Source organism: Ursus maritimus, unplaced genomic scaffold, assembly GCF_017311325.1.
Source record: "Ursus maritimus isolate PB19 unplaced genomic scaffold, ASM1731132v1 scaffold_7, whole genome shotgun sequence".
In the NCBI taxonomy this organism is placed as follows: Eukaryota; Metazoa; Chordata; class Mammalia; order Carnivora; family Ursidae; genus Ursus; species Ursus maritimus.
Genome location: NW_024426885.1, coordinates 24,865,213 through 24,893,107, shown reverse-complemented (window position 1 = coordinate 24,893,107; position 27,895 = coordinate 24,865,213). Strand labels below are relative to the sequence as shown.

At 52.3% G+C, this 27,895-nt stretch overlaps 1 protein-coding gene across 1 annotated transcript in view; it reads right to left on the bottom strand.

Annotated features, from left to right (window-relative positions):
• Nucleotides 1-26,599, bottom strand: part of SH3PXD2A (SH3 and PX domains 2A) — a 223,737-nt gene extending 197,138 nt beyond the window's left edge. The window contains exon 1 of the mRNA XM_040624340.1: nucleotides 26,498-26,599. Within this exon, the coding sequence (XP_040480274.1) occupies nucleotides 26,498-26,569 (72 nt within the window). The 5' untranslated portion in view covers nucleotides 26,570-26,599. The remainder of the gene's footprint in view (nucleotides 1-26,497) is intronic.
• Nucleotides 26,600-27,895: the final 1,296 nt, after the last annotated feature.

Genomic DNA, 27,895 nt, shown 5'->3' with positions numbered 1-27,895 from the left:
CCAAGTGGGGCCAGTGCTCGGGGGAGCCACGATCCACGCATGGGGGCATGCAGCGACTCCCCGGGTGAAAGGCGCTGTACGACGTCTGCAGCCGCATGTGGAATACACGCTCGCTTTCTTGCTTCAGTGTGCACTCACCCGTTGCAGCTCACGCTGTCTACATCGTTCTTCCTCCTTTTGAAGTCTCCACCGCGTCTTGGGCCCACTGAGTGGGAAGTTCCATGCGGCCGGGTTCTTATTTTCTTAGCACAATGGAAATATTTGGCCTTTTCCATAATATTTAGCTCTCCTGATACAATACATAGACAGTACTTTTTAAAAAATGTTGTGTTTTCAAGGGACTGTTTATTTAATGGCGATCTGTAGGATACCACACACGGCTCTGGAAGGCGAGCCCTGCAGGCGGGGGTAGGGGGAGAGCAGAGGAACCATCTAGAATGTTGTGCTCCCAACCCACTTCTGGGACACACACAGGCATCCAGGCTTCTCTAAAGAGCATAATTTATTATGTCTCTTTTAAGTTAAAGAGGCTCTCCGAGCCACTCCCCCAAGAACCCCTATCCCAAAAAGCAATAAATGAGAGTAAAATGAACACATGTGAGGGTAAGAAGGCAATGCCACTTTTAAAAGGAAGGACTGTTTGTTTTTTTTTTAATAGGTCTGGTTCTAGCCTTTGAAGATGATGGATTAACATGTAATCCTGTGTCAACCACCCAACAAGTATTTACTGAGCACCTGCTAAGTGCAAAGCTCTGTGGAGCAAAACAGGGGAGGCTGGGGAGAGGGGCCAGGCTCCACCAAGAAGAAAGAAAAGGAAGGCCCTCATCGCTGCCCTCCCAGAGCTCACGGTGGAACTGGAGAAGTCAGGCAGACACATAACATGTAGCCAACATAGGGCCTCAAGCCGTGTTTATGCTTTGCCGGAACGAGGCAAGGTGTAAGACTCTAGCATCAGTTCACACCAGCAACATAAGGTGTCACAGAACAGTTTGATTCATTATCAACTGAACACGTCAAGCCAAAATGTGGATAGTATTAGGTAAGATGCTTTTCCCTACAATAATCCCCAGCAAAGGAGCCCAACTTATTTCCATTTGCAAACAAGGCTACAGGCCATCACTGAAACAGAGCTAAATCCCAAAGCTGGCTTTTGTGATGGGCGTAACATCCGGGGATGGTCTGCAGCCCCAGGCCCAACTGCAGATGCAGGTGAAGCCATGCCTTTCAGGGGCCGTTCCTGGAGTAAAACCCAAGAATGGCCAGTGAGGGTTTGAGGCCTGAGCAAAGGGGGGAAACAAGATAAGAGGGGGCTTATTTCAGATTAAGTTGAAAAACAAAGGAGGTTTAGTTTTGAAAAGCCAGCTGAGTTCTTAAGATAATGAAGGAAGGTTTTAGGTTTCTGGTCCCATTGGTGAGAACTGGGTGTGGAATTATAAAAGGAACTTTCATTACAAGCAAGGGAGACAGGCCAGGAAGGAATGATAAGAAGATATGAAAATTCATTGTGTCTTCCTACTTAGGTTGGATTGGTCCTTGGAGAGAAGCGTCAACAGCCTAGAAGGTCCACTCTGGAAGGGAGAGAGGGAGCTGAGTTAGTCTTCTGGACAATACCAAGTGTTGGTGAGGGTGGGAGGGAGATGAGAACCCTGGCTCATTGCTGGTAGGTGTGTAAACAGGACAACCGTTCTGGAAGCAGTACGGTAGCATTTACTTAAACTCAGTCTGTGGACGCCCCCCCCTGCGCTCTAGCGACGCCACTCCTGGGTGTACATCCTGGGGCGGTCTCTGCAGTTGTAAGGGCTGCAGCGTACGGGGATGTTTGCTGCAGCAATGTCCGCAGTGGCGAGTGTTGGAGGCAAGCTCGGTGTCCATTACGAGGGGAAGCAAGTAAGGACCGTGTGGTCGATGCCAGCATGAAGCTCACCCCGGCAGTCAGAAGCAATAAAGCAGGTGCGCACAACAACATCAGTCGATCTTATAAACATAGTATTGAGTCTAAAGGGGACTCACCAAATAAAATCTACAGCGCAATACATGCCGATTACAAACCACGAACACAAACAACACAGCCTGTTTTCTGAGGATCCGTGGGTTTATATTCAACAGGCTGGATGGGCGTGTATGGGGAAAAGGGAGAGGAGTGAGGATGAGGGATGAAGAAGAAAAATGAAAATAAAACAGGAGGGATTTGCAATAGGGATAATACGCAATGGGTTGAAAAATATGATGAACTTAAGTTGCTACACCTGAGGCCAGAAAAACCAGCATAGCATGTACTCTTTGGGCCAGGGAGGGACACCGGACAGGGCAGAGCAGCAGATCCTTATGGAGTGCGACACTAACGTCCACCAGAGCCCTTGTCTTCAGGGGTTGGGTCTGGTAAGTAGCCTGGAGCTTAAGGAGAGGACCCTGTCTCCTCTCTTCATCCTGAGCATCTGGGACAGTGCCTCCCACAGGCTCGTTCAATTAACCTTGCCCAGGAAACAAACACATACCCCAATAATTCTTACAAGCTAGGAGTGGAGGAAGCCCGTCTGCCTTGGATGAATCTGGAAGGCTCTTTATAAGACACATTGAGATGAGCCGTGAGGGGTTTTAACAGGTGAAAGGCACGTGCCAGGCAGTGAAAACTGCTAGGGCAAAGGTACAGAGAGGGATGCTGGGTGACCCAAAGGTGATCGCTCTGGTCCAGCCTGTCTGCAGGGCCCTGCAGAAGCCTGTTTAGGCTGCCACATGGCCTGGGATTGTTGTGATGGGGAGAAGGGTCCAAGGTGGAGGCAAAAGCCTGCTGGACCCAGGAGACTGGGCAAAAGCAGGCCCTGGGAACACACTCCAGCACCAGGCTCATCATTAGAAACTCCTGGAAATCTTTGAAAAAGACATGAACTTTGGGTCCCATCCCCATACCAGGCTCCCTGAATCAGCCTCCAGGCTTCAGGCAGGTGAACCCTAAGGAAGGGTTCTGTCACCAGCTTCCCAGCAGCTCTGGGAACCTCTCATCAATAGAACACACAATACCAATGAACGTCAGGGGAGAAGTCAAAAGTTGCTCCTGAATTTTGACTCTAGGGACTGGAAAAATGGTAGTGCCATCAATTTAAACACCAGGGAATCAGGCAATAGAGTAAGGTGGGTGGGGAGAGAGGGACTGCCCTTAGTGAGAAGGTCTGGCTGGCTGGGAACAGAAGTTCCTGCTAGAGACACATGTCTGCCCAGTGGTCACAGATTGAGTGGAAAACAAGGTCCAGAACCAGAGTTCAGAGAGAAGAAACAGAAGCACAAAGATCCATTATTGAACAGAACTTGGGAAAATATCTTTGTTTAGGAAATGGAAAGGGTTATCAAAGGAGGTAAGGGTGATGATAAGAAGTGGGGAAAACCAGCGCAGAGAAACGCCATGAAGCCAAATTCCCCTGCAGCGGCAGCAGTTCGCATCCCTCCAGGGCTAACTTCACCCTCTGGCCCATCCTGACTATGGATCCCCTAAAGAGGCTGCAGGCTATGGAATCTTCATCTCGAAGCAGAATGGAGTCAGCCTTGCCGGAAGCTGCAGCCACTGGCACCCCAGCACCCCCCGCCCCGTTCCCTTGCAGGCGGACTGGTCTGGACGCCTGCACCCACTACTGACTGGCCTTCTGTTTCTTTCAGGCCAGTTCAGTGGTTCTCACGCTGCACAGAATCCCAGACAGAGTGCCCTCTACACTGAACTGGATGGGCAATTGAAGGGCCGGCCAGGTAGTTTTGACCCTACTTGCTGCCTTGAGAACCCGAGCCACACATCAGATGAGCTGCACCACGCACCATCACCTCTCAACTGGTCCTCCAGGTTCCTCCCCTCTCTGGAGTCCCATCGATCCTTCTCACCTCGTGCGGGGCTGCATCTCTAAACATACACTGGGTCATGTCAAGCAACACCTACAGGGCCTCCACGTGCTCGCAGGGAAGTCTGAAATCCCAGCACGACATTCCAGCCCTGGACCCCAGTACAGCTCGACTCCTACCCCAATCTCTCCCCATGTCCCAAGTTCCCACCCTGGGGCTCCTCTCTGCTCCCCATCATCTGTCACCTGCTCTATCGCTACCTCCCCAGGGAGAACCTGTCTCTCCTTCCTTCCTCCTTCAGTAACCCAAGGATTAAGAGCACAAGCCCCGGAGACCAGGGTGCCTGGCTCTGACTCCCAGCTCCGCCAATCACTGGCTCCAACACCCTGGCTAAGTCCCTTCCTTCTTTGGTAAGACAGGAATGAGTTAATACCTACTTCACACAGTTGTGAGGATTAAATGAAGTAATACTCAGAAAGCACTCGACAGTGCCAGACACCTAGTAAACCACCCATTAGAACAGAAAAACACATGCTCATGGGTGCACACACGCGCACACTCACTCGTGTGCACACCCGCTTTTGTATCCCCAAAGAGCATTCATTTCATCCTACTTAGCCACCCACGTGGGGGCCTCTCTCTCACACTGTAATTCTGCAAGGGCAAGGACTGAGTCTTGATGCCATTACCCCCACCCCCATCCAGTTCTTCCATCCTATTAAAGCCTCAGTTTCCTGCAGTGATTAATTTGCCCAGCAACAGGGAGCCACTGAGGGTTTTTGAGTAAGAAAGTGATGAAACAGAGCAGTGCCAAGAGAAGTTAACTTTGGTGTGGCTCTGCCAGGACAATCAGGCATTAGACTATTAGCTGTTTGGGAGCTCCCAGGGCCCAAGACCGAAGGCCTGAGCTGGAATGGTAATAAAAAATTTTTTATTTTTATTTTTTTAAAGATTTATTTATTTATTTTGGAGAGAGAGAGAGTGCAGGGTGGGTGGGGAGGGTCAGAGGGAGAGAGAGAGAGACAGAACCCTAAGCAGACTCCCCACTGAGCCTGGAGCCAGACGCCGGGCCCCATCTCGCAACCCTGAGATCGTGACCTGAGCCAAAAAATCAAGAGTCGGATGTTCAACTGACCAAGCCACCCAGGCACCTCAGCAATAAAGTATTTTTAAGTTAAGGTATATACACTGTTTTTTTAGACATAATGCTATCGCACACTTAATAGACCACAGCATAGTGTAAATGTAACTTTTATATGCACTGGGAAACCCACAATTCATTTGACTCACTTTATTGAGATATTTGCTTTACTGCAGTGGTCTGGAACCAAACCTGCAATCTCCAAGATTTGCCTATAAACGTTACGTGAATGTGGTCTCTCTCTCTCTCTCTCAAAATACCTTACTGCACTATACTCACCCTTCTTCTAGTGAGGGTGTGCGACGATCACATGCCTACGTGATGAGATGAAGTGGGGTGAGCTGAACGAGGTACGCATCGTGACGCAGTGTTAAGGTACGTACTGACCTTCTGATCTTATGTCAGAAGGAGGATCACCTCCTTCGTCTTTTACGGTTAACCTCGGGTAACTGAACCCACAGAAGCGACCCTGCGGGTGAGGAAAGACTACTGTATACCATACTTACTTATTCATCCTTCTCCTGGGTGTTTGTACTACTCCAAGTGGTAGCCAAAGTTCACAGAACATTCCCGTTCTTTTCCCTCCCAGGCACATGATGGGATTGGGCTTCCTCAACAACTTGAGGCTGGCTGTGGCCAGGTGACTTCTTTGGCCAGTAAAATGTGTTGCTTGCAGATGGATGTATTTTTTTTTAACTGACGTATATATTCATGGTGCTAAAAGGAAAAAAATCTACAACCAAGAATACTCTTGCCAGCAAGGCTTTCATTCCAAATAGAGAGATAGAGTTTCCCAGAAAAACCAAAGTTACAGGACTTCATGACCAGGAGCAAAACCAGCCACATCCGTATCACACACAATGCCATCGGCCTGTGGGTCCCAAACCCACGGTCCAGCCGCCCTCCTGCCCGAGTCAGCGTGCACGGCCTGCCACCGGCTCAATGCCAAGTCGGCGCGCCTTCTCTCAGATCGACAAGGACTCAAACTGACACTCTTCCCCTCAAATTCCAGCCCCTGTGCTCAGGTGTGTGCACAAAGGTGGGCCTAATTATAACAGCAGAACGAAGCAACCCAAACAGTGACACTAATTCTGTGGGATAGATAACGGATAAAAGCAGTGTGCTAGGCTGAGCACATCTCCAACAAGCACAGCAAAGAACAATGCATACGGCATGATAAGAAACAAACCCGGGAAAAATAAAACAAGACGAAATCAGAGAGGGAGACAAACCACAAGAGACTCTTCATCATAGGAAACAAACTGAGGGTGGCTGGAGGGGAAGGTGGTGGGGGGACGGGGTAACTGGGTGATGGACATTAAGGAGGGCATGGGATGTAATGAGCACTGGGTGTTATACGCAACTGATGAATCACTGACCTCTACCTCTGAAACTAATAATATACTATATATTAATTAATTAAATTTAAATTAAAAAAAGAACCCCCCCCAAAAACCCTGAGGTATATAACTCATACACCATTAAGTTCACCATTTGAAAGTGTATAATTGGTATTTTTAGTATATTGAGACTTAGGCAAGCACTACCACTAGCTAATTGCAGAACATTTTCATCACCCCCAAAAAGAAACTGAATAACCATTAGCAGTCACTCCTCCTTTCCCAACCCCTAAAAACTACTGATCTACTTTCTGTTTCTATGGGTTTGCCCATTCTGGGCATTTCATATTAGTGGAATCCCACAAAATGTGGTCTTTTGTGTCTGGCTTCTTTCAACAGGCATACTGTTTTCAAGGTTCATCCACGCTGACGTATGAATTAGCACTTCATCCCTTTTTATGGCTTAATAATATTCCATGGAGAAGTATTTCATTGCCACAGCCAGACACCGCTGCACTCACTTCCCCTGCCCGAGGGACAGTGGGAACAGCCTTTGCCAAACTCAGACACTGAATGCCTACAATGAGCAGAGGCCCCATTCATTCCAACATACAGGGCGTATAAGTAAGAAATAAAACTTTGGGGCTGTTTGTTCCCGTAACATAACCCATCCCATCCTGACTGATATGCCAATTTTTCACTCTTATAAATACACAACAATAAAAAGCCTGTATGTGTGTTTCCGTGTGCATTCGGGAGAGTTTCTCTAGACTCTTGAGTCTGGGGTAGCCACCTACAAGTGGGACTACTAGGTCATAGCATATGCACACTTCCAAATTTACTAGATAGTTCCCAATTATTTTCCCAAGTGGTTGAAACACATCAGCCTCCACCAGCAGCACAAGAGTGTTTCCACTTCCCCATAGTCTAACCAATACCTGGTATTGGTAAGACTTTTCATCCTGTGCTTTCCAACACGAATCACATAATTTCTTGAACAAAACTGCTAATTGCACTCAAGGGTATAGAATATACCAAATATTCGAGTTAGAAAGCCCCTTATGTTGCATCTTTTATTTTTTTTTAACATCTTTTGCTTTTAAACATTACTTTAGCCCGATACCTGATGAAAGACTGAAAAAAAATTGCAAGGTAATACAATGTTCTTGAATTAATTCCACAAACACCAGGAACCCACAAAGGCCTTCATTGTAAATATCAGTTCTCATTGTATGGATTTAGATACAGATGGAATAGGAGAATAGATTAAATGTGCACAGGCCTACCAGACATAAATCCTAGATTCTCCTACCTATTAATGTCTCTTCAATAATGTATCCTATAAAAATAGTAGCCCAAATTCCCAAAGATATATATGCATGTTTAGGGTAGCACTGTTTACAATAACAAAACAAAACAAAAAGAACGAACGAACGAACGAAAGAAGGAAAGAAAGAAACAAAGAAACAAAGAAACAAAGAAACAAAGAAAGAAACAAAGAAAAAGAAAAGAAAAAAGAAAAAAAAGTTGGAAACAATCCAAATGTTCATTAATGAAGGATAGTTTTTAAAAATTACAACTTCAGGGCGCCTGGGTGGCTCAGTCGGTTAAGCATCTGCCTTCAGCTCAGAACATGATCCCAGGGTCCTGGGATGGAGTCCCACACTGGGCTCTCTGCTCAACAGGGAGTTGGCTTCTCCCTCTCCCTCTGCTCCTCCCCCTGTTCATGCTCTATCATATAAATAAATAAACAAATAAATAAAATAATTTCTTGCTATCTGCTTCTGAACTGCACTGAAAGTAAGATAAATTTCCGTATAGTTTAAGACAGTTTCAGCTGGGATTTTGTTACTTGCAGCCCAACATCCCCTCCCAGACCCACCAGTTTTGCAGTGGACTAGCTCTAGCCAGAGGAGACAAATGCAGTCTGACTCCACACATAGAGTACTCCAGAGCAATTGGCAACTTCCCCGTCAGCTGCCCCCAAGAGAGAAGTCCCATGACCCTGCGTCTCGCAGGAAGAGGCTGACCAAGAACCCGGCAACTTTCACCAGAACTTGGTAAGGGGGCTGGGGAGTTAGTCAACATTCAAAACAAATAGAGATGCTTTTATCCTCTCTCCCCATTCCTCCCGGAAAGAGAGTCCCTGGGGGACAGATCAGTAAAGGCTTTGCACGGTTTCCACCCTTCCCCCAAGTTGCTGACCAGGCCGGAGGAAGTTATGGGAATAAACCGCAGTCAAGTTCAACATTTTCCTACAAGACCCAGCCTCAGCCTGCTTCAAGGTGCTGAGATAGGGGAGAACGTCCACATGCCCCATGGGGCAGGGAGAGGAAATGCTCCAGTGCAACCTGCATCCGGGACCATGGGCCAGCCCTGCCAAGGCCACGGTGAGGGCCTGTGCCCAGAGCTCCTCAGCCACCACAGGGAATGAACCCAGCTCACCCTACAAGCCATCGAAAGGGCTGACGGTGGATGAACCTTGAAACTGTTAGGCTAGTGAAAGAAGCCAATCACTAAAAACCACACGGAACAGACAAATCCACAGGGTTAGAAAAGAAATTCGCGGTTTCCAAGGGCTGGGGACCAAATGGAGGACGGGGTTTGTAAGTGATGGCTAAAGCATTCTTGCTTTTGGGGGTAATGAAAATGTTCTGAAACTGACCGTGGCAGTGGCTGCACAATCCTGTGAATCTGCTAGAAGCCACTAAATCATACACTTTAAATGGGTCAATTGTATGGTCTGAGAATTACATCGCAATGAAGCTGTTCCCAAAAGGGAGGGGGTCTAACAGCACCCACGTGAGCTGTCTGCCACCATCATCCAAGGAGCTCAGCCAGGATGCCAAGCTCCCACTGCTGCCTGAGATATGATACTACTTCTGTGACTGCCACCAACTCCAGGAGTTTGTGCTACTTGTATTATCCCCATGTTACAGATGAGGAAACTGAGGCTCAGGGAGATTAAATAATTTCCCCAAAGTCACATGGCTTGTAGGGGGCTCCGAGCCTCCTGTAACTACTGCACTGTACCACACCCTCATCCAAGCCAGCAGAGAGCCAGACAAATCCACAAGGGTGACACTGTATTAGGTAACGCCTAACATCCCCAGCACTAGCGCTGGGAAGTCATCAGATGATTATGGAAAATCTGTGCTGCTCAGGCTACCTTGCGTGAGTCTGCCTGCTTCCCAGGGTCCACCTTGGCTGATGATGGGGACACGTGGGTGGGGCAGAGATGGCCCTTTAAGATTCTCAAGGACACGGGCCAGAACCGACTGCTCCCAAAGAGCTGGTTGGAGTCATCGAGCTGGCTGGGTACCAGGGGGCCCTCTCCCAGCAGCTCGGGGAACCAAAGAGTATTGAGCCTTGTGAGTAAATCCCAAATGCCCCACACGACTCACATCTGGGACTGCAGATTCCGTGGGATTTCCCACTGTCCTGACGTGAGCTCTCGTGGACGGGAGCAGCCAGGCAGTCCCAGTGGCCCCACTGCCTCTGTCTGCCAAGAACTCGCACTGACGAAACGTCCACCCTCTTTTCCTTCCAGGAATCTAGACCCTGCCCATCCCCGTTAGCGGGTCAGTCATGGAACAGATAACACTGACAGATCTGCTTGCCCCACGTCTGCACATCTGGACACGTGACCTCACTGCCAACAACCAGGACGGAGATGGGCTCTTGGGGGATTAAAGGTAGGTGTCAGTTTCCTAACTGGACTAAAACGTCTATAGCACCCCCTCAGTGAGGCCCAGGGAGGGGACCTCAAGGACTTCTCCCACTTCCTCCGTGCCCCTTCTCCGTTCTTCCCTGGCTTTTTGCAGTCTCTCCTCCATCTTCACCCTGCTAAAGATCACGACGCCCCACCGCCAGCCGTCCTGCTCCGGACCTTCTTCCTGCACGGCCTCTGCTGAAGCTGGCAGCAAGGCTTCCAGACCATATTTCCCAGGGGACAGGAAGGCCCTTCCTGCGGAGCCAGAGCCACCACCGAATCCCACCTCCCAGCCCGCGTTTCTCAGATCAGGGAGGCACGAGAAGGTGGGACTTAAGAGACTGGTCAAATCCCAGCTCTGCCACTTCCTAGTCGTGTCACCTTGGAGTAAGTGACTTCCCCTTCCCGGTCCCCAGAGTCCTTACCTATAAAATGGGACGAACATGAGGTTTCTTTTGCAAGAGTGAGGTGAGGTCTGTGGGAACCTGCCTGACAGAAGAGCCACTGGGAAAAGGAGGAAAGTTACTGTTACTGTTAGTATTTGTGGGGATCCAGGAGACGATTTTACACCGTCTGAGTATTCTCGGACTCCCTAGCCTGGTTGTGAGGAGCTCGCAAGGATAGAAGATGGCCCAGGAACGTGCGTGACGGACAATGACCCAACAGCCAGTACCGCATACAAACCACGCCATACCCAAACATGCACACGTCAACACACACACACCACGTACACCAACACCAACACCTGCCAACACACACACACTACACATCCCCAAATACACATGCACTACACACACACACACACACACACACTCCTTTTCTCCCTTATAAGGACACCCAGTCTTGTCATAACATTGGCACACGAAGCTTTAATGTTCATAATGTCCAAACCCCCGCCAGCTAGCCAGATTACAGCAGATACAACTAGCCAGATACAGACGGGAACCCGACAACAAACGCTCACATTTGTCCCCTTGCACCTGTGGCACAAAGGCTAGCAGCCCCCCACCTGGTTTCCTCAGGCACTTACACCGCCCCTCCCAGCCTGACCTGTATGGATAAAGACCCTTGATTTCTATTTATCCCTAAGCCCCTTGTTTGTTTCTTTCTTTCCTGGGGCAGGTCCATATAAGGTCAGATTCCCATGTCTCCAAGGCCAAACTTCTCTCCATAGTGTTTGCATTGACGGAGCTCCCTCTCTGATGAGCCCCTCTAGAAGCTGTTGTGTTTATAAGTATAAGGAAAGATAAGGAAACTGAGCTGGGGGGCGAAGCTACTCGTTTGCAGACACCCAGCCAGGAAATGCTGGGTCAGCCTTCAAGCACCTGCTGATCTGAATATTTACTCTCCTCTTTCTCTGGAACGTGCCACTCACTCCCTCCAAGACGCCTCTGTCACAAACATCGTGGGCCTCTCGTGCCTTCTAATTACACCCGCAGCGGCCCCAGAGGTCCCAGGCTGATGGGAAGCAGACTCCACCTGCTGGGCCGGCTCAGACAACCGCACGGAGGCTTCGCGAGCACTAACTCTCTCCAAGGCTTGGGTAGAAGTGCTCTGTCATCACGGCCTCGTGTAATCTCCCCAGCAGTGAGGACGGCACTGGTACTAGCCCCGTATCACAGAACAGGTGACGGAAGCAGAGAAGTTAAGCGACTGGCCCGAGGCCTCACAGACGTCAACGGCAGAGCTAAAATGTGAATTTAGGCAACCTGGTTCTGAGGCTGCTGCTCGAAGCGACTTTGCTACTTTCCTCTCAATGGTACAGACGCATTCTCTTCACTGCCTGTCAGAAGGTGACATCCCCAGACGCTGGGGATGAAACTGCAGTTGACCTCTCTCCTTGGACAAGGACTGACAAAGGCAGCATGGAGAAGACAGGACACCTCTCTTAAAGGACCAGCTCCTGGGAGACAGTGCAAATGCTCCATCCTGAGTGGGGGTCTCTTCCCTGGGGGGTTGGTGCGCCCCCCCCCCCACCCGTGGCACCAGGCACTGCAACCCAACACAATTGGGATCAAGTGCCTTTTTTTTTCTTTTGGAGAATGATGACTTTCCGGTCTAGATGCGCTAATGGGGGTTCCTAGTACAATCTTTCCAAAAGGGAGGATACATTCAAGAGAAAGCCAAAGATAACAAGAGTTTCCCAGAGCATGGAGCCAGGCAAAGCCAGAGCAAGCGGGTCCCGGGGGAGGTTGCAGAGATCATAGGGAAGAACATCTTGGGGAGATAAGGAGTCACACATGAGCAGAGATAAGGAGTCAACCCCGGGGGTATCTGCCCGCGGCTAGAGGAGGTCCTTGGCCACAGACACGGTCTTCTTTCCATTTCTTACATTACATCGTTAGAACCACTGCCAAGTAGAATAGAAATCCCAGCTCTCTGTTTTCATGCCTCCATCCTGCTTTGTAACCCGTTCTACCCCCACCCCCAGCCCGTCATGCGTAAGTGCTGAATGCAGGCTAGAAACAATTAGCACAGCCGCACGGAAGTCAGGTTGGAAGGAGGGTAGTTCTGTCAGCTCTCGGATCTGCACACGTGACCCATCCTTTCAGGGGATGTCCTGCCTTACCTGCCAGGGAGGGCACACACTGTTCCATTCACCAAGCTCTAACTCTGTGCCTGGCACCATTTTGAGGGCTTTACATGCATTAACCCATCTACTCCTCACTACCAGCCTAAGGGATGCTTTTACTATCCCCATTGTACAGATGAGAAAACTGAGGTGTGAAGAGCTTCAGCACCTCCCCCCAAGGTCACGAAGCTCCTGAGTGGCAAAGGCGGGATTCGAACCAGGCAGTGTGGCCTCAGTGATTCCACCCCAGCTGCCTCCCTAGCACTGGTCACGCCCCTCTGCTGTGATGACAGACCATCACCTGCTTTACAGAGAAGGAAACAGAGGCTCGGAGTTACCCAAGGTCACCCGCTGAGTGGCAGAGCCAGGAGCCGAACTGACGTCAGACCTGAGCTTGAGTCTGTGGCCACGATGAGGACCTGCCTCACTGCGGGGCAGGAAGGGACAGTGCCAGCGGGTGGCCAATGGGCCAGCGATGTGTGGGAAGAGGGCACGCCAGGGCACACCAGATGGCTAGCAAGGCAGGCTCCGTGGGGCAAAGCCAACAGACCCCCAACACCCCACACCATTATACCCAGAAGGGGCAGGGCCAAGCGAGAGCCAGGCGCTGCTGACAGACTGGCAGCCAAGAGAGGTGATGCAGCTAACAGCTGCTGTTTATTTTGGGGCCCGGGAGGAGGGAACAGACTGGTTAGGGCCCACCTCATTCCAACAATACACTCAACTAGGCAGGGAGGGGAGGGTGCCCCCCCTCCTAGCTAAAGCAACAGCCCAGCCACCTGCTGGGCTTTGCAGAGAGCTGAATGGTCTAGGTGTCAGAAACATCTTGCCAGACACTCTAATCTGGCCTCCACCAACACAGGCAGTGTTCCCCACCACCCCTCCCTCCCCAGCCCCATGTGCCCGACTTGTAAATGGCCCAGGAAGATAACCCACACACAGCAAACCCACCCCCTGCAGTGTCGGGTTCCAGGGACAAATGGTTTTTCCTGTCTCGGAACAAAGCAGGGCCACTCCTGCTGGCCACCCATGGCTTTGGTTCCCTGATTCTGACACTTGTTAACTCCATTCTTGCCAGTGAGGACACCTGATGACCAAGGTCCTGCAGTAAGATCTTCTCCAGATGGCCAACCTGGGCTGTGGCAAGGCTGGCCAGCAGGATTCCCTGAAGGGCCAGGAAGGGAAAGGTTTCCCGAGGGACTCTGGAGCCCTACCCTGCCTCTGCCTCAGCCTCTGATCTCTGGCCCCCATTTTCTCACCAATAACGTAAGAAACACAGTGGTGCTTTTCTCCTCAGGTTGTCGTAAAGATTAAATGAGTAAAGTGCCTACAAGAACGGCTGGCACATGGGGCGCCTGGGGGTCTCAGTCGGTTAAGCGTCCGACTCTTGGTTTCGGCTCGGGTCAGGATCTCAGGGTTGTGAGATGGAGCCCCACGTCGGGCTCGAGCTCAGCTCGGAGATTCTCTGCCGGAGATTCTCTGTCTCTCCTCTCCCTCTGTGCCTCTGCCCCCTGCTCACATCCCCCCCACACAAAATAAAATAAGTAAATACGATCTTTAAAAAAAAAAAGAATGGCTGGCACATAGTGCTGCCGTCATCGTCATCGTCATCATCGTCATCATCCCCATTTAGCCCGTGAACTGTGAGCACTGGAAGACAGTTTTCCTGGATAGTCCACACAGAGTTTAGGTTTCCAGGCTAGCCCATATATAGGTGAACTGGAGACATCTGGTTCTTGATGCTAGAATTCCATCTACTTCACGGAGGAGAAAGGTTTTGGTGGACTACCCTGAGAATGTTAACACCGTTTATAATATTGTATCAATAGAAATACATATTTTTTGAATTTCAAACAAGCAATTTCTACAGTTGTAAGTTAAAAGCTGTGGCTTTTTAAAAAAACAGGAGTGGGGTAGGAGGAAGGGGCTTTAACAGAATGAAGCCTTTGTCCACACATTTGTGCCAATGATCAAAGACCTACTGTGATCCAGACCTTCTGCCAGCACGGGGAGGAAGGGTTCAAGATGAAAGGGTGTGGCGCCTGCTGCCTCAGCAGGAGCACCCCCACCCCCACCCCCCAGCGGGAGGACCTGCTTTCAGCCCGTGCCTCGTGCATGGTAGGTACAAATCCAAGTTCACTGAAACGCCCTAACACGGGCACTGCCTTTGGGGGCTTGGAGTTCCTGTCCATGACACTGCTGAGTTTCCCCAGAGAGGAAAACCCCAAACACAGTCCCCAGAGCAACCTCTCTGTAGTTTTTTGGCCAGTGTCAGTCTTCAGCAAGTCCTGAGTGGGAACTGTGCTCAGTGCCACGAGAATACAGGCCCAGCTGGACCTCTTCACCTGTCTGACCTCACTGCCCAGTGCTCCCCCCTCGCTTCTTCCACTCGTCATGCCAGTCTGTTCTCTGGAAAGGCCAGGTAGAGTCCCACCTCAGGGCCTTAGCAGTGGCTATCGCGTCTCCCTCGACAACTTTCCCCCCAATATCTGCATGCCTGACCCCCTCCCCTCCCTCAGACCTTACTCGAAAGTCACCGGACAGTGGAGATGTCCTGGCCGCCCTCAGTGAAATAGCACGGCAACTCCCACCACCGCCATCTCCTGCCCCCTCACCCTGCTTAGCTTCTGGCCAACATTTATCCCCAAGCTAACACATTCTATATTTGATCTAAGACACATTTACTTATTGTTTTCCTTCCCCTATCGGAACGTAAGCTTCCAAAGGGCAGGGATTTTTATCTGCCCTGCTGTGCTCCCAGTGGTTGGGACACAGTCAACACTGAAATGTTGACTGGATGACTGAAGACCACATCAAGGTCCGTCCCTCAAGGAGCTTTTCCATCAGGCACACAAGACAGGCGCCTGCCACAAGCTGGCCAACCGAGGCCATTCTTGGTAAGTGTTACATGAGTAGTAAACATGATAAACATCATAAAAATTCACAGACAGGAAATATTTTAAGAGGACACATCAGGGAAGCTTCAGGAAGGTGGCAGAAACCGAGAAAAACCATGAAGGAAGACCATGCTGATAACGGTAACATAACTGCCATTTACTGAACAGCTGTCTTGCGCCAGGCATGGCATAGAGTAACAATCAGATGGGCAAGGTAGTATTGTTATTCCCATTTTACGGATCAGAAAACTGAGGACCACAGAGGTGCCTTGGCGAAGTAAGAAAAGCTTGTAAGAGGCTTCCAAGCCGGGGCCCATGTACCCGAGGCCATCACTGCCCTGCCCCCAGCTTCTTGCTCTCAAATTCCCTTTGCTGGCACCTGAGGTCCTCTCTGGCTGCCAGCCCAGTCTAGCCTGAGCAAGCAGCAGGCCGCAAGTGCCCAGAATTGAACTCCCCCCTACTCCCAACCACAGCACCGTGGCGACCAAGCCATCATCCCCAAGGACAGGATGTAGAGTCCCCATCAGCTGGAGCGTCTGAAGGGCCAGGCCTTCAAAAGTGGCTCTGGACAGGAGTTCAAGGGGAATAAAAAACTGAATCCCAAAATAGAAGCCAGACCTTGCCAGGGGCTCAATCTGAGCAGCGAGAGGTTTGTTATCTTATCCCAACCATATCACGTGTTGATGGAGGGGCTCGGGAGGGAGGTCGGAGGGGGCGGAGGACCCAAGGGTTTAATGCAGACCCTTTACGTCGCATCTGGGGACCCACGTGTTGCGCTCCCTCGCCCCCCCAGCCTCGAAGTCCTAGGAGACAAAGCCATGTATGAAGCCACAGGTCCTCAGCCTCCCCAGGGAGCGCACGGGGCCCACGCTGCCTCTGGGGCCACTCCCTTCTTAAGCCTCAGGGCCAGGCTCTCAGCCTTCCACACCCTGGCAGGGCCACAGGTCACGGCCATGACCCCCGCGGGCGCATGCAGCGGAGGGCAAAGTACAGACACCAAGAGGGCAGAGGGGGTTCGGCTAGTTTTCACACATACGGATGCTTCTGGCTGGGGGCAGGAATAAAAGAGAACTCCCAACTAGTTAGCCAACCACTGGAGGCAATCCGTCACATCTCCAGGGAGCTCGGGGGCCCCCATCCCAGGCTTTGCTGCTACAGAGATCTGGGTTCAAACCCAGAGCTCTTGCCATTTAATGCTGTGTGAGAGAGGGCAAGACGCAGCACCTCTCAGAACCTTACTGTCCTCGTCTTCAAAACAGGGCCAGGGCTCACGGTGGGTGTGGATGAAAGGACACAGTGGGCCAGAAGCCCTAGCCCAGTGCCTGAGCCTAGAAAGGGCTCCACTCACACACACTCTGACTCAACTTCCCTACCTCCCCTGCCTGGGAGCCGTGACATCCAGGAATCTTGCGGAAATGAGGCTGCCCTTTTCCGGCTGCCAAGGAGTGATGACTGAGGTAAATGATTAATCCTGGCTTGAACCAAAGTTCACACATTGTTCTATGACAGACCTTAACTCTGACAGAAGGATCTGTTTGCCAGTCCGCCAGGGCTCAGGGCAGCAGAAATCCCTGGGCGGTCACCTCTGGAACCCCTGCCCTCCCTGCCAAGTGACCGTGGCCCTTCCAGGTGCCAGGCACCGTGCTGAGAGCTCCCTGAATCGATTCCAGCCCAGGAGACAGAATTCAGGAAAGAGCTTCGGTCTCTCAGAGCCCCGCTGCCAGCACGGTGCCAGGCCAGCGAGGCTGCCTTCTCTGTTGTTACAAAGAGAAATTCTCCCACACAGGCAAGGCCCTTAAAATAGCCCTTTGGGTCTGGGCCATCAGGAAACAGAATAAAGCTGGGTCGGAATGGGGCCTACCATGAAAGACTTTACAAAGCAGCCGCTTCAAACACCAGGGACAACCCCTTCGCGCTCAGAGCCCTTAGGTGGGCAAAAGCAGCAAGGCCGGCTTTCTCAACAAAGAATGCTTCTGCACAGGAGGACAACATGTTCGGGCTGCAGAAGTCCCCGCTACCCCTGGGGCAGCCCTGGAGAGGGACCAAGTGTGTAAAGCACAGTGACAGGATGAATCAGGCCCAGGCCGAGGGCAGGGGGTCCAACACACCTGGCTTTGTGCGCGACAAACAGCGCCACCTAAACTTCCAGCACCTTGGTTTCCATAGGAGTCATACGGGGTTAAAAATGCATGCCTTCAGGGCTGGTATGGGGCCCAGAGATTATAAGTAAAATGCCCGCAGTGCCTGGCATAAGACAGGAATTCAGTGTGTGGTAGCTGTAGGATGATGATGTCCACGAATTAGAGGCCAAGGTCTCCTTTATTACCGAGTGCGAATATTCCCGGAAAAAGGGAACGGTGAGGGCTCTCTACCACGGACCACTAGGGACAGGCAAAAGTACAGACTGGCCTACACCCACTCGATCCTTTACCCCACCTGGTACACCCTGCGAGTTCACTATACCACACCCCTCTCTCTCCAGAGTTAAGAGTGACCGATTTCTGCCGGGTTCCAGGGCTCCCAGAGACAGACTGGAGGGCCCCACATGCCCCACTGCATAATTTATGCTGCATTGACACAGAGGAAGGGACTTTGTCCCCACCCCACCACATCCCTCCACCCAAGCTTGGGGAGGGTGGCTTCCTCACCAGCCAAAGGGAAATGACAGCAAAGGGCCAAAGAAAGAGCCAAGTGGAGGGGCAGAAGGCCCAGCTGTTTCCCCTTTGCTAACTCAGCGCCTGATGTCACTTCCTCCCCTCAGGTAACAGCAGGGGGAGATGTGACTGGAAACAGCTCTGTCTCTTCCCATTCACAAAAATGACAGGCGTGGAAAGAAGCAAAGTGTAGCTCCCAGAGGTGGTTTTCTAGAAGATGTCTTCAGAGAGGACCTAAGGTCAACCTAGTCCACTCTGGCTACGAGGCTTCTCAGGGGAGGTAGCATGGCCAGGAAACCTTGTATGAAAATTCCCTGAGGTCAGAATCGGCTCCCTTTGTAAAGCATCCCTAGCCCCACACGAGTAAGAAGCCCGGCTGAGGATGAGGGATCTTAGGGGACCCTTCCCACAGCTTTTTTTTTCTGGGCCCAGCCCTTCCCCAAGCAGCTTTCACACCCACCCTCCCCTCTGCAAGGTGGGCCAGAAAGGAAGCAATCACCCCGTTTTCCAGATGGGCAAGTGGAGATCTAGAAGAGGGAGGTGACATGTGGAAGTTCTCACATCTGGAGAAGTCAGCCAGCCAGGCCTCAGGTGGGATGTCCTCGGGGCCCGGTCCCAGGTATAACATGTGATTAAGGGGCTGTGAGGGCTGTGGGGACAGGGCAGCTTTTGGAGCCAGCGGGCCCCTCTCCATATGCTGCTTATTAGCTGCATGGTGTTTGGCAATTTATTTAAGCTCTCTGGGCCTCCGCGTCCTCGCCAGTACGATGTGGATGCCAGCAATAACGACACGTTTTGGGGGGCTGTTTTGAGAGTTTCTACATAAAACTCTGAGCATGTAGAAAGCATTCAGAAATGTTAGCTGTTATATTTATTATTACGTGCCCCCTAAAGACTCAGGCTTACTGGAATACCTGGCGGTGCGGCGGGGGTTCAAACGAAGAGGCAGTTTGAAGCATCGTGTTTAAAACTGAAACCAGTTCAGAGAGATGTTGAAGTCGAAAGCAACATGAGTGTGAATGTTTGCAGTGACAACCTAGGCTCCCAGCAAGCTGTTTAGGACTAGCCCCCCGGCCCTACAAGGATAGGGGTTTCCTGGGGCAGCCGGCCGGCTAAGTCGGTGAAGTGAGAGACTCTTGATCTCGGGGTTGTGAGTTCGAGCCCCACGTTGGGGTTAGAGTTTAACTGAAAAAAGAATAAATAAATAAAAAGGAAAGAAAAGCCTAAACGTTATTTAAAAACAAAAAGGTTGGGGGTTTCCTCTCTCTTGTCCCTGGGGTGCTTCCGTGGCAATGCTGGGGATATGGATGGAAATTACCCCACGTGGCACACGCCTGCCGCACCAGGCCCCACTGGCCAGGGCCCTCCACAGCTGACGCCCAAAGCCGCCATGCACCGCGCTCCATGCTGCTCCCTCGTCTCCTCCTCCTCCTCCTCCTCCTTCTCCACCCTCCAAGATGTCTGGGGGGCAATCAACTTTTATGAGGTGGCCTGACCCCTCCGAGTAAGAGCTATAAACAGAGAGGCTGGGCTCTGGCCTGCCCACTGAAGAGTCCCCAGTGCAGAGCTAGAAAAGGGCTCCAGGGCTTCCCTCTGTTCCAGCCATGGCTGCAAGAGCAACCCCAGCTCTGGGACCCCTCAGAAGGACCCCACGGGGACAGTCAGCTCCCCCTCCCCCCACAATCCTTGGGAGAAGAGGATTCTCCCGAGGATTACTGCGTAGAGGTGTCTACACAATAAACTGGATTCCCCCCACTGGCATTTGAGGCTCTCAGAAGCTGGCCCCGACCTCCCTCCTCATCCTTCTCTCCCACGGGGGTTCTGCTCACATTTTCCTTGCATGGCCCGGCTTCAGCACCTTTGCTTTTTCCTTTCTTGGAATGCCCTTCCTTCCCCTCTTTTCCCACCTAAATCCTACTCCTTCCCAGCCAAATCTTAATTACTCCTCAAAGCCCATTGTGAGCCGGCCTTCCCTGAAAACTCCAGTTCACAGAAAGCACTCCCTCTCCTGAAAAGCTTTAGGACTTAATCATTATTAAAGCAAATACCTATGTTGTGCTCACACACACCAGGTACTGGTCTAAGCTCTTCACGTTTATTTCACTTAATCATCACCACAACCCTGTGAGCTAGGTCCTAGTTTCCCCACATTTTCTGTTTGAGGAGCCTGAGCTGCGGAGAAAGGGGTAGCTTGCGCTGGGCCCCATGGTAGCCAGTGGTGGGGACAGGCTTCCAGCCCAGGGACAGCAGAGCCCACGTGCTCTCCGGCAACGCAACGCGACCTTCCTGTGCATGTCACCCTCTCAGGAGGAACTGCCCGCACTTGGTTATTGTCGTCCCCCTGTCTCACGGACCCAGCCCCAAGCTCACAGACTTCCGTGTCAGAGACCAGGGTAAGAACCCCAGCCTTGCCAATTACTGAGAGTCACGAAAACACTCTAAGCCTCAATCTTTACATCTGCAGAATGGAGATGAAAACACCTCCCTCCCTCACACGGTTATTATGTACCTCAAATAAAAGGCTGTCTGAAAGGGACCTTCTGCACTTGATTCTTCCCCGTCTCTCCTCACTGTGCAGCTTGACACCGTCACTGGACTCTGCTCAGCACTTCCCAAAGTGTGCCTTGCCTAGCGGTCCCTTGGGGGGGGGGGCAAAAGGGGCCTTCCTGCGGTTTGCCCTCCACTCTCCTGTGCACGTGTCCAGGCCCTTGACCTCTCCGTTCACCTGCTTTCCTGTGACGGACCCCACCACGGCGGCCGCAGCCTGGCCCCCGCGAGAAGTCACATGCAGCTCTGGGAATCACCTCTTGAAACGCTGATCACCCTACTGGACGCTTCCATTATTTTTGGCAATTGCCATGGCAGAGAACACCTCTGGCCCTGGCTCAGAACCTATTTCCAAAGCCAGAGCTCCACCTCATTTCCCACACACACCCCTTGTCCTTCCTGTTCCCTGGATCCCTGTCCTAAACCATTATCCTTTTCCCGGATTCTCAGAACTCAAGAGGAGTAAGTGTGACTACCGTATGTATAACTCTATTATTTGTTTGATTTTGTTTAATTAAGAGGCAAAAGGGAACAGAGTTGCCTCTTTGACTTTTTCTGGCCAAGAACTGGTCTGGTCAATGACTCAGGCTGAGGAAATTAGAAGGCAATTTCCAGGGGACTGCTGTGCAATCCCCAAGCCCTAACCCTCCTCTAATTCACGGCCTCCACTGGCCATTAACTCATGCTGGCCCCGGAATATCTCTTTGGAAAATGCAGCAGCTGGAATACTCATATTTCTGGAGCTGGAATCAGTCTCCTGTGACATCAAATAGGTTTATTTTTCCCTTCCCCTCACCTCCCCTCTGCCTGCCACCACACATGGTGATTGCAATTCTGATTTGACCCCCCCCAACCCTCACTCAGCTCCCACAAGGGTCATGATACATGGCTGGTTGTGGTCCGTGTTCCAACGGCCAGTAGGATGTGGTTGGTTGTTCCATGAGCAGGAAGCTTTGTCAGACCTGTGAATCACCCCTGGATCACTTGCCTCCTTGGAAGGAGAAGAAACTGTTCTTGTGTGTGCGTGTGTGTAAGAGGGAGAGACAGAGACAAAGAAAAAGAGAGCAGGCAGGAGCGCTAACCCATGTGCGGCACTGACCTTGGGGCTAGCGTGCTATTGTGACCTTGCCCCTCCTGGACCACCTCTTTACTCCTCTCCCTCAACCCATGTCCCTTCCCTTCTCCTGCCCAGCTTACCAGGCAGCCACCACTAGATCGGCTCCAGGAAGCCCTCCAGGTCTGAACAGCTGTTCCTTGTTTATCTGTTTCTCTTGCGTGTTGGGTGTTTTCCACGGGGCATGTCGCCCAATTTCCCATCCCACTATGAGCAGCTGGTCCTTCCTTTTCGCCTCAGCCTTTCCTTTTCTCTCAGCTTCACCTACTAGGTCCCAGGCGAACTCTAGCGTTCTGGCGATCACCAGAAGGAAGGAACAGCCGATGGAAACTAGTGTATGCTGAACACGCATGATAGGGGCCAGGTATTAAGAAGAATGCTTTACATAGGAGACTGATCGCAGCTCCAGAAATTTGAGAAATTATCTCAAATCAATTTTCCAAAAGTCCTGTGACGTTGCGAGTGAGGAAACTGAGGCCCAAGGTGGCTGGCCCCAGGGTGGCACAGCCAGGAAGAGCCAGAGGTGGAATTCGACCCCTGATCTGCCCCACAATACTCATTCGGGAAGGGAACCGGCGCGACAAGGCCCTTTCTGCAGCTGCGTGTCCTTCCTCCCGTAAGGCTGGATCCACGCTCTAAGGGCTTAGAGAAAAACTGAAGGGCAGAGAAGTGAATGGGTCTGGAGCCAATTCCTAAAAATGTACTCCCAGGACCAAGACCAAATTCTGTGATGATCTAAACACATGGGAGAATGTAGTATTTCCACAGTGTTGATCCTAAATTTATCACCTCCTGCATCAGCGGCGACCAACTATCATCCTGGCTCTGCTCCGTTCTCCCTGCCTCGCCGTGCTCGCCCTCCACTGCCTTCACAAACTCGCCTCCATAGTGTGCCCGAGCCTGGTCTCCCCACCCTGAGTCAAGTTGATGAAAGGGCCCCATTTTAGGCTCATGTCCCTCTTGGGAGGCAAGCGAACCTGAGTTTACCCAGATCTGCCTTGCCTTAACTGGGAGACCCTGGGCAATCTCCAACCTCTGCAAGTTCACCCATCTGTCTAAAGAAATCAAAGAACCTACCCCAGGTTAGGGTGCATTCGGGCACATTCGATGAACTGCAGGAGCCGCAGGAAATCACGCACGTGAAGCGCTTGGCACCACAATGGTGACTACTAACACTGGCTATTTTTTGCATTCCCTAAAGAGTCCTGTAAAGGATCAAAACATCCATGACTGATACTTGTCTGAAATAAACAATCAGGAAAGGAAACCACTGTAAAAGAACAATGCCTCCCAAATCCAAACAAATAATCGTCTGTTCTAGAGAAACGAGCTTCTCTCCACCAGCGGACGACTTGACATATGCCCACACACTCAGGTGAGTGCCAAGAATTATGGTAAACCTGTACTACTAGCCTTCTGGAAGAATTTCAGATGAAGTTATCTGCAGGTTGCATCCAGCGTATCAGGACTATTTGAAAGAGAAGTAACCTGAGGCCAAAGCCACTTTACCTAAGGTCTTCCCAGGGGCAGCTCATACGAGTTAAGAGAGGAACCCAACTCCGTGCCAGGGAGCCTGACCTAAGCAGCAGGTGCCCACTCACCCCAAACCCCACCCAAGCTGGGGCTTGGCAGAGAGGAAGGAAGCAAGGGCTGACAGCACCATCCGAATGATAGAAGCCATTTGCCCGTCTTTCATAAACAGACCCTCGGTGTTCAGGCAGCTCCCCCTCGTCCTGGAGACAAGCACACCCTTTGCTGGATGTCCTGAGAAAAACTTTGCAGTGTGTTCCCAGTGTTCTGGAGCCAGCAGAACCCCGCCTGCTTGGGCCCCAGGCCTCTCATCAGCCAGCTCCAGCTAACGTGCACATCCCATAAAACCTCTCTGCTCTGCAATGTGCCAAACCACAGAGTAAGAATTCACCGTCAGTGGAGGAGAGGCGGGAAGGGGGCATGCTTCTCCAGTGCAGAGTGCTTCCAGAACATCTGGGACTTGGGCGCAGTGCATCCTGCCAGCCACCCACACCAGGGTACCTTACCCAGAACACCTGACCTTCTGGGGTGTGGTGCCCACCATGCAAGGGCCGAGACAGGTGGGGATCCTAAACTTCAGAGGCACAGGCTCCCCCAACCTGCTCCTCCTGCTCCTATGAGCCCTGCTGACACTTTCTATTATGGGGCCACCTCTCCTTACATTATGGCCCAATGATGCCCCCAAATATGTAGGAACCTCTGACGACCACCAGATATCCACCAGATCGCCTAGTCACCTCTAACCAGACTTAAGGTACTCTGATGAGCAAAACCCACCCCACGGGCGAAATGCCAGGTAAGCCCAGGTGCTGTGAAGAGCTGGGTTGCAAGTGACCTTACCCCTTCTGGTTTTCAGCTTCCCCATCTGTAAAATGAGGGGGTCGAGCCTGAGGAGCCCTGCCAGCTCCACAATTCCACAGCATATAACACTTTCTCCTTTAATTGTTTTCTACAACCTTAGTTGAGAGCTCTGTATGGCCCCAGCTGTTCAGTGACATCACTCCCTGCCCCAAACATAATGTCGATTCTTACATGGGAAGCGGAGATGTCCTGGGAAACACTGTCCGTAAAAAGGGAGGAAATGATCATTTCAAGGGAATTAGACAGGACTTCTCTTGTGTTTTTCACATAGAACAAGTTATTATCAATCTTAAAACCCGAAATTGTTCTTTTTTTTTTGCCAGACCATTACTAGCTGCTTTTCAAAAGTGCTTTCTCAGTCAGAATCTCACCAATAATAAGCTACCATTTAGTGAGTGCTTGTTACATGCCAGGAACTGTGCTAAGTGCTTTTCATGGATGATCTCATTTAATTCTCCAGACAACCCTATGAAATAGGTACTATTATCATCCTCACTTTAAAAATGAGGAACCCTGAATCCCACAGAGGTTAAATAACCTGCCCCGAGTCACAAAGCTAGTTAGTGGCTGACCCCGGCTTTGAATAAGACCCTCTACCTCAGAGCCCCAGGGCTAACCACCTTTCAATACTGTCTGCAGTGGGTCCCCAGCTGCTTTCACAACACTTCTGGCTTGTTGCCAGTACACCCTACCTTGTAATCTTGGACATCACTGGTCGGGGCTAAGATTTGAAGTTTCAGCTAAACTCAAAAGCGGAGAGAAAGCACCTGCCTGGGTCTCAGAGCAGAGAGTGCCATCTGTTGAAAGTAGGGCCAGGCTTCACTGAGGCTAGAAAAGAGAACCCCTAAAACTTAGCCTGTGACATCTGAGAAAAACGGCTGACTTGATACTAAGAGCTGGGGTGTGAAAACGGACATCTGTACCCGGAGGAGGGTGACCACACAGTGCCCCAAGTCCTCCAAAAGGAGCTTTCTTGAAATGAAGATGCTTGCTTGCTGAGCCAGATAACACAAAAGGAACAACTCTCCCTCCGGCACCCACCTCTCTGTCCCATCAGGAACCCTGCTCCTTAGTTTATCTCCTCTCCAATCTGAGCCCAGGCCCATTTACTCCACTTCAAAAATCAAAACAAAACAAAACAAAAAACAAACCCAAAGTGCAGAGCTATTGGTGATAAAGACAGAAAGAGTGGCCTGAGGCTGACACTGGCACAGACCCCAGTCCTCTTCCAACAGGGAAATGAAGGGCATTTCTCGGAGATCAATGCTCAGTCTAGGGGCAGCAACCTACAACCCGCTTTGTTTACATTAATGCTTTGAGCATTCCAAATACTCCGTTAAGTGCCTAATTTGCAAATAAGATGCAGTCCTGCTTGGGATGCCTGGCTGTCTCTGCTGTCTCAAGTACAGGAGCAAAGCGGTTCAGACAGGCGTCCTCCGGCATCAAGGACACCATGTTTACTTCCTAAGGTGCGAAGGATGGGAAGACAGGACGGCTGAGATGAAAAGGGGTCGCAGTCACACAGACCCCGGAGCTCAGCTCAATCAACCGTAGCCCCTTCTCATTAATGGTGGGGAAGGAAGGGGGAGGGGCAGCCGGCCGTTCCTTGGAGACCACAGCAAACATTTGCCTCCTCGTGTCTGGAGACAGAGCATCACTTAAGAGGAAATGAACCCGGTTAAGGGTCACGTCCAGAGAAGGATAAAAGGAAAAGCCACAATTCTCCTCACACCGACGGACACAATGACTTTAAGAAGGAAACCGAAGCTCAGGGCTGAGGGTGGAGGTGGGGCAGGGGGGCGCAGCGGCTTCCCTGGGCCCCCAGACCCAGGCCTAGGGAGGCAAAGCCCAGGGCAAACGTGGGAGGACCGCGCGAGGCTTCCTTCCCCTGGGCGAGCCTCGGAAAGCATCACGGTGCGTGTAAGCGTGAGCGACCCAGGCCCCCAGGGAGCCCCAGCGAGATGCTCTTTCCCAACGGAGCTTCTCAGCGAGGGTTTGACGAAAGCTCCCCCCACCATCCATCAAAGCTCAGGCGGACAGATGACTTCACCGTTGTAACAGACAAGGGCAGCCACTTGCCAATTCCAATGCCAAAAAAAGAAAACGGGGGGCGGGGGAGTGGAGAAAGGACAGAGAAGGCTTCCCTGGAGATCACAGCCCTGCGAAGAAACTCCATAGCCGAGGGCTGCCCTGTGGGTACTCAGCTCCGGGACTTAGAGGGTGGGGCGAGGGACCCCCCGGGGGGGGGGGGTCCTGCCGGGGGTCTCTGGCCAACCCCACGCAGGGGTCGGTAGGGGCAGTACTCACATAGTGCTTGGAGGGGTTCCTCCGCTTCTCCACGTCCACCACCGTGGCATCTTGCACGCAGTAGGCCAGCATCTTCCCCCCCAACAAAGCGAGTGGCGCCCTCCGGCGGCGTCACCTTCTCATCACGGTCCGGCTCCCGCTTCTCCCTCTTCCCGGGTCCCGGGTCCCCCGGCCACTCCGGCCCGGCGCGCCGCTGCCCCGGCTCCTGGCGCCCACAGGTACGGCCCCGGGGCGGGGACGGTCCGGGAGGGCACGCGGGCTCCGTGCGCCCCGGGCGGTTCCCCGTGGGCCTGCCGCGCGCCCCTTGCCTCCCGCGCCGCCGCCGCCGCCGCCGCCGCAGCTCTCCGCCTCGCCCGCCCGCTCTCTCCGCCGTCCGCCGCCCGGTGGGTCCGGCGGGAACTGGCGGAGCGGAGGAGGGGCGGGGGTGTGTCCCGCCGGCGAGGGGACGGGGCGGGGGCCCCGGAGCCTGCTGTCAGCGCGCTGGGGAGGGGCTGGCGGCGCCCCTTCGCCGCGCTCCGGCTCCGGGGGGCTCGGCGCTGGCTGAGGCTGTGGGCGCAGGAGGAGGAGGCAGGGCCGGGCCGGCAGGGAAGGGAAGGGAGGGGAGGGGTAGAGAGGGGAAGAGCGCGGGGAGGGGCTCCAGGCCCGGGGGAGGGGCTCGGGGCGACTGGGAGGGGGCTGCAGCCAGGCCCGGAGGCCAGGGCGCGCCGGCGCGCCCCGACCCAGCCCAGAGCGCAGCCAGAGGCCTGGCACGCCACTGGGCTACTTCGCCGGGCACAGAAACTCGAGGTGGCTTCGGAGGGAGGAGGGGCGGGGTGGGGGGGAATGAAAGAGCGCGCCCCCGTCCTGGCTTTCCGTCTTGGAGCGTATTTGTGCCTTTTTGTCCCCACCTTTACGTCCCCCTCCCACTCATATCCCCAGATCCTTGTAATGAAAAGTAGTTTATTACCCCGCTGTTGCTGCCCAGGCTCCCCGAGGAGGAGACGAGAATGCAGAAAGGGCCGGCATTAAACCCTTCAAACCAGAGCCTCTTTTGATAAACCACCTGCCCCCCTGCGGGTCAGAAAGGGTGAATTCTCCCCGGAAACGAGATCGATCCACTGCCTGAGTCGTCCATCCATCTGGGCCCGTGTAACTAACCTGTGACATCATTTACCAGTGAGGTTACAAGACTGCATAACACCGCTGCCTTAAGCCCGGGGTCCCCTGGGACCCTCCCCAGGTGGGCGAGGAGGGAAGGGACCACACAATGGTGGGAAAACCAACTAGGTTGGCCCCCCACCCTACACTCCTGTACATCATTGGCCCCAGGCTCTGGATTTCTCACCACTTCTCCCTCTGATCTGGAAAACTGACTTGTGGCCACTTGTCCATGCCCGGACCTGGGGCACAATTACTATT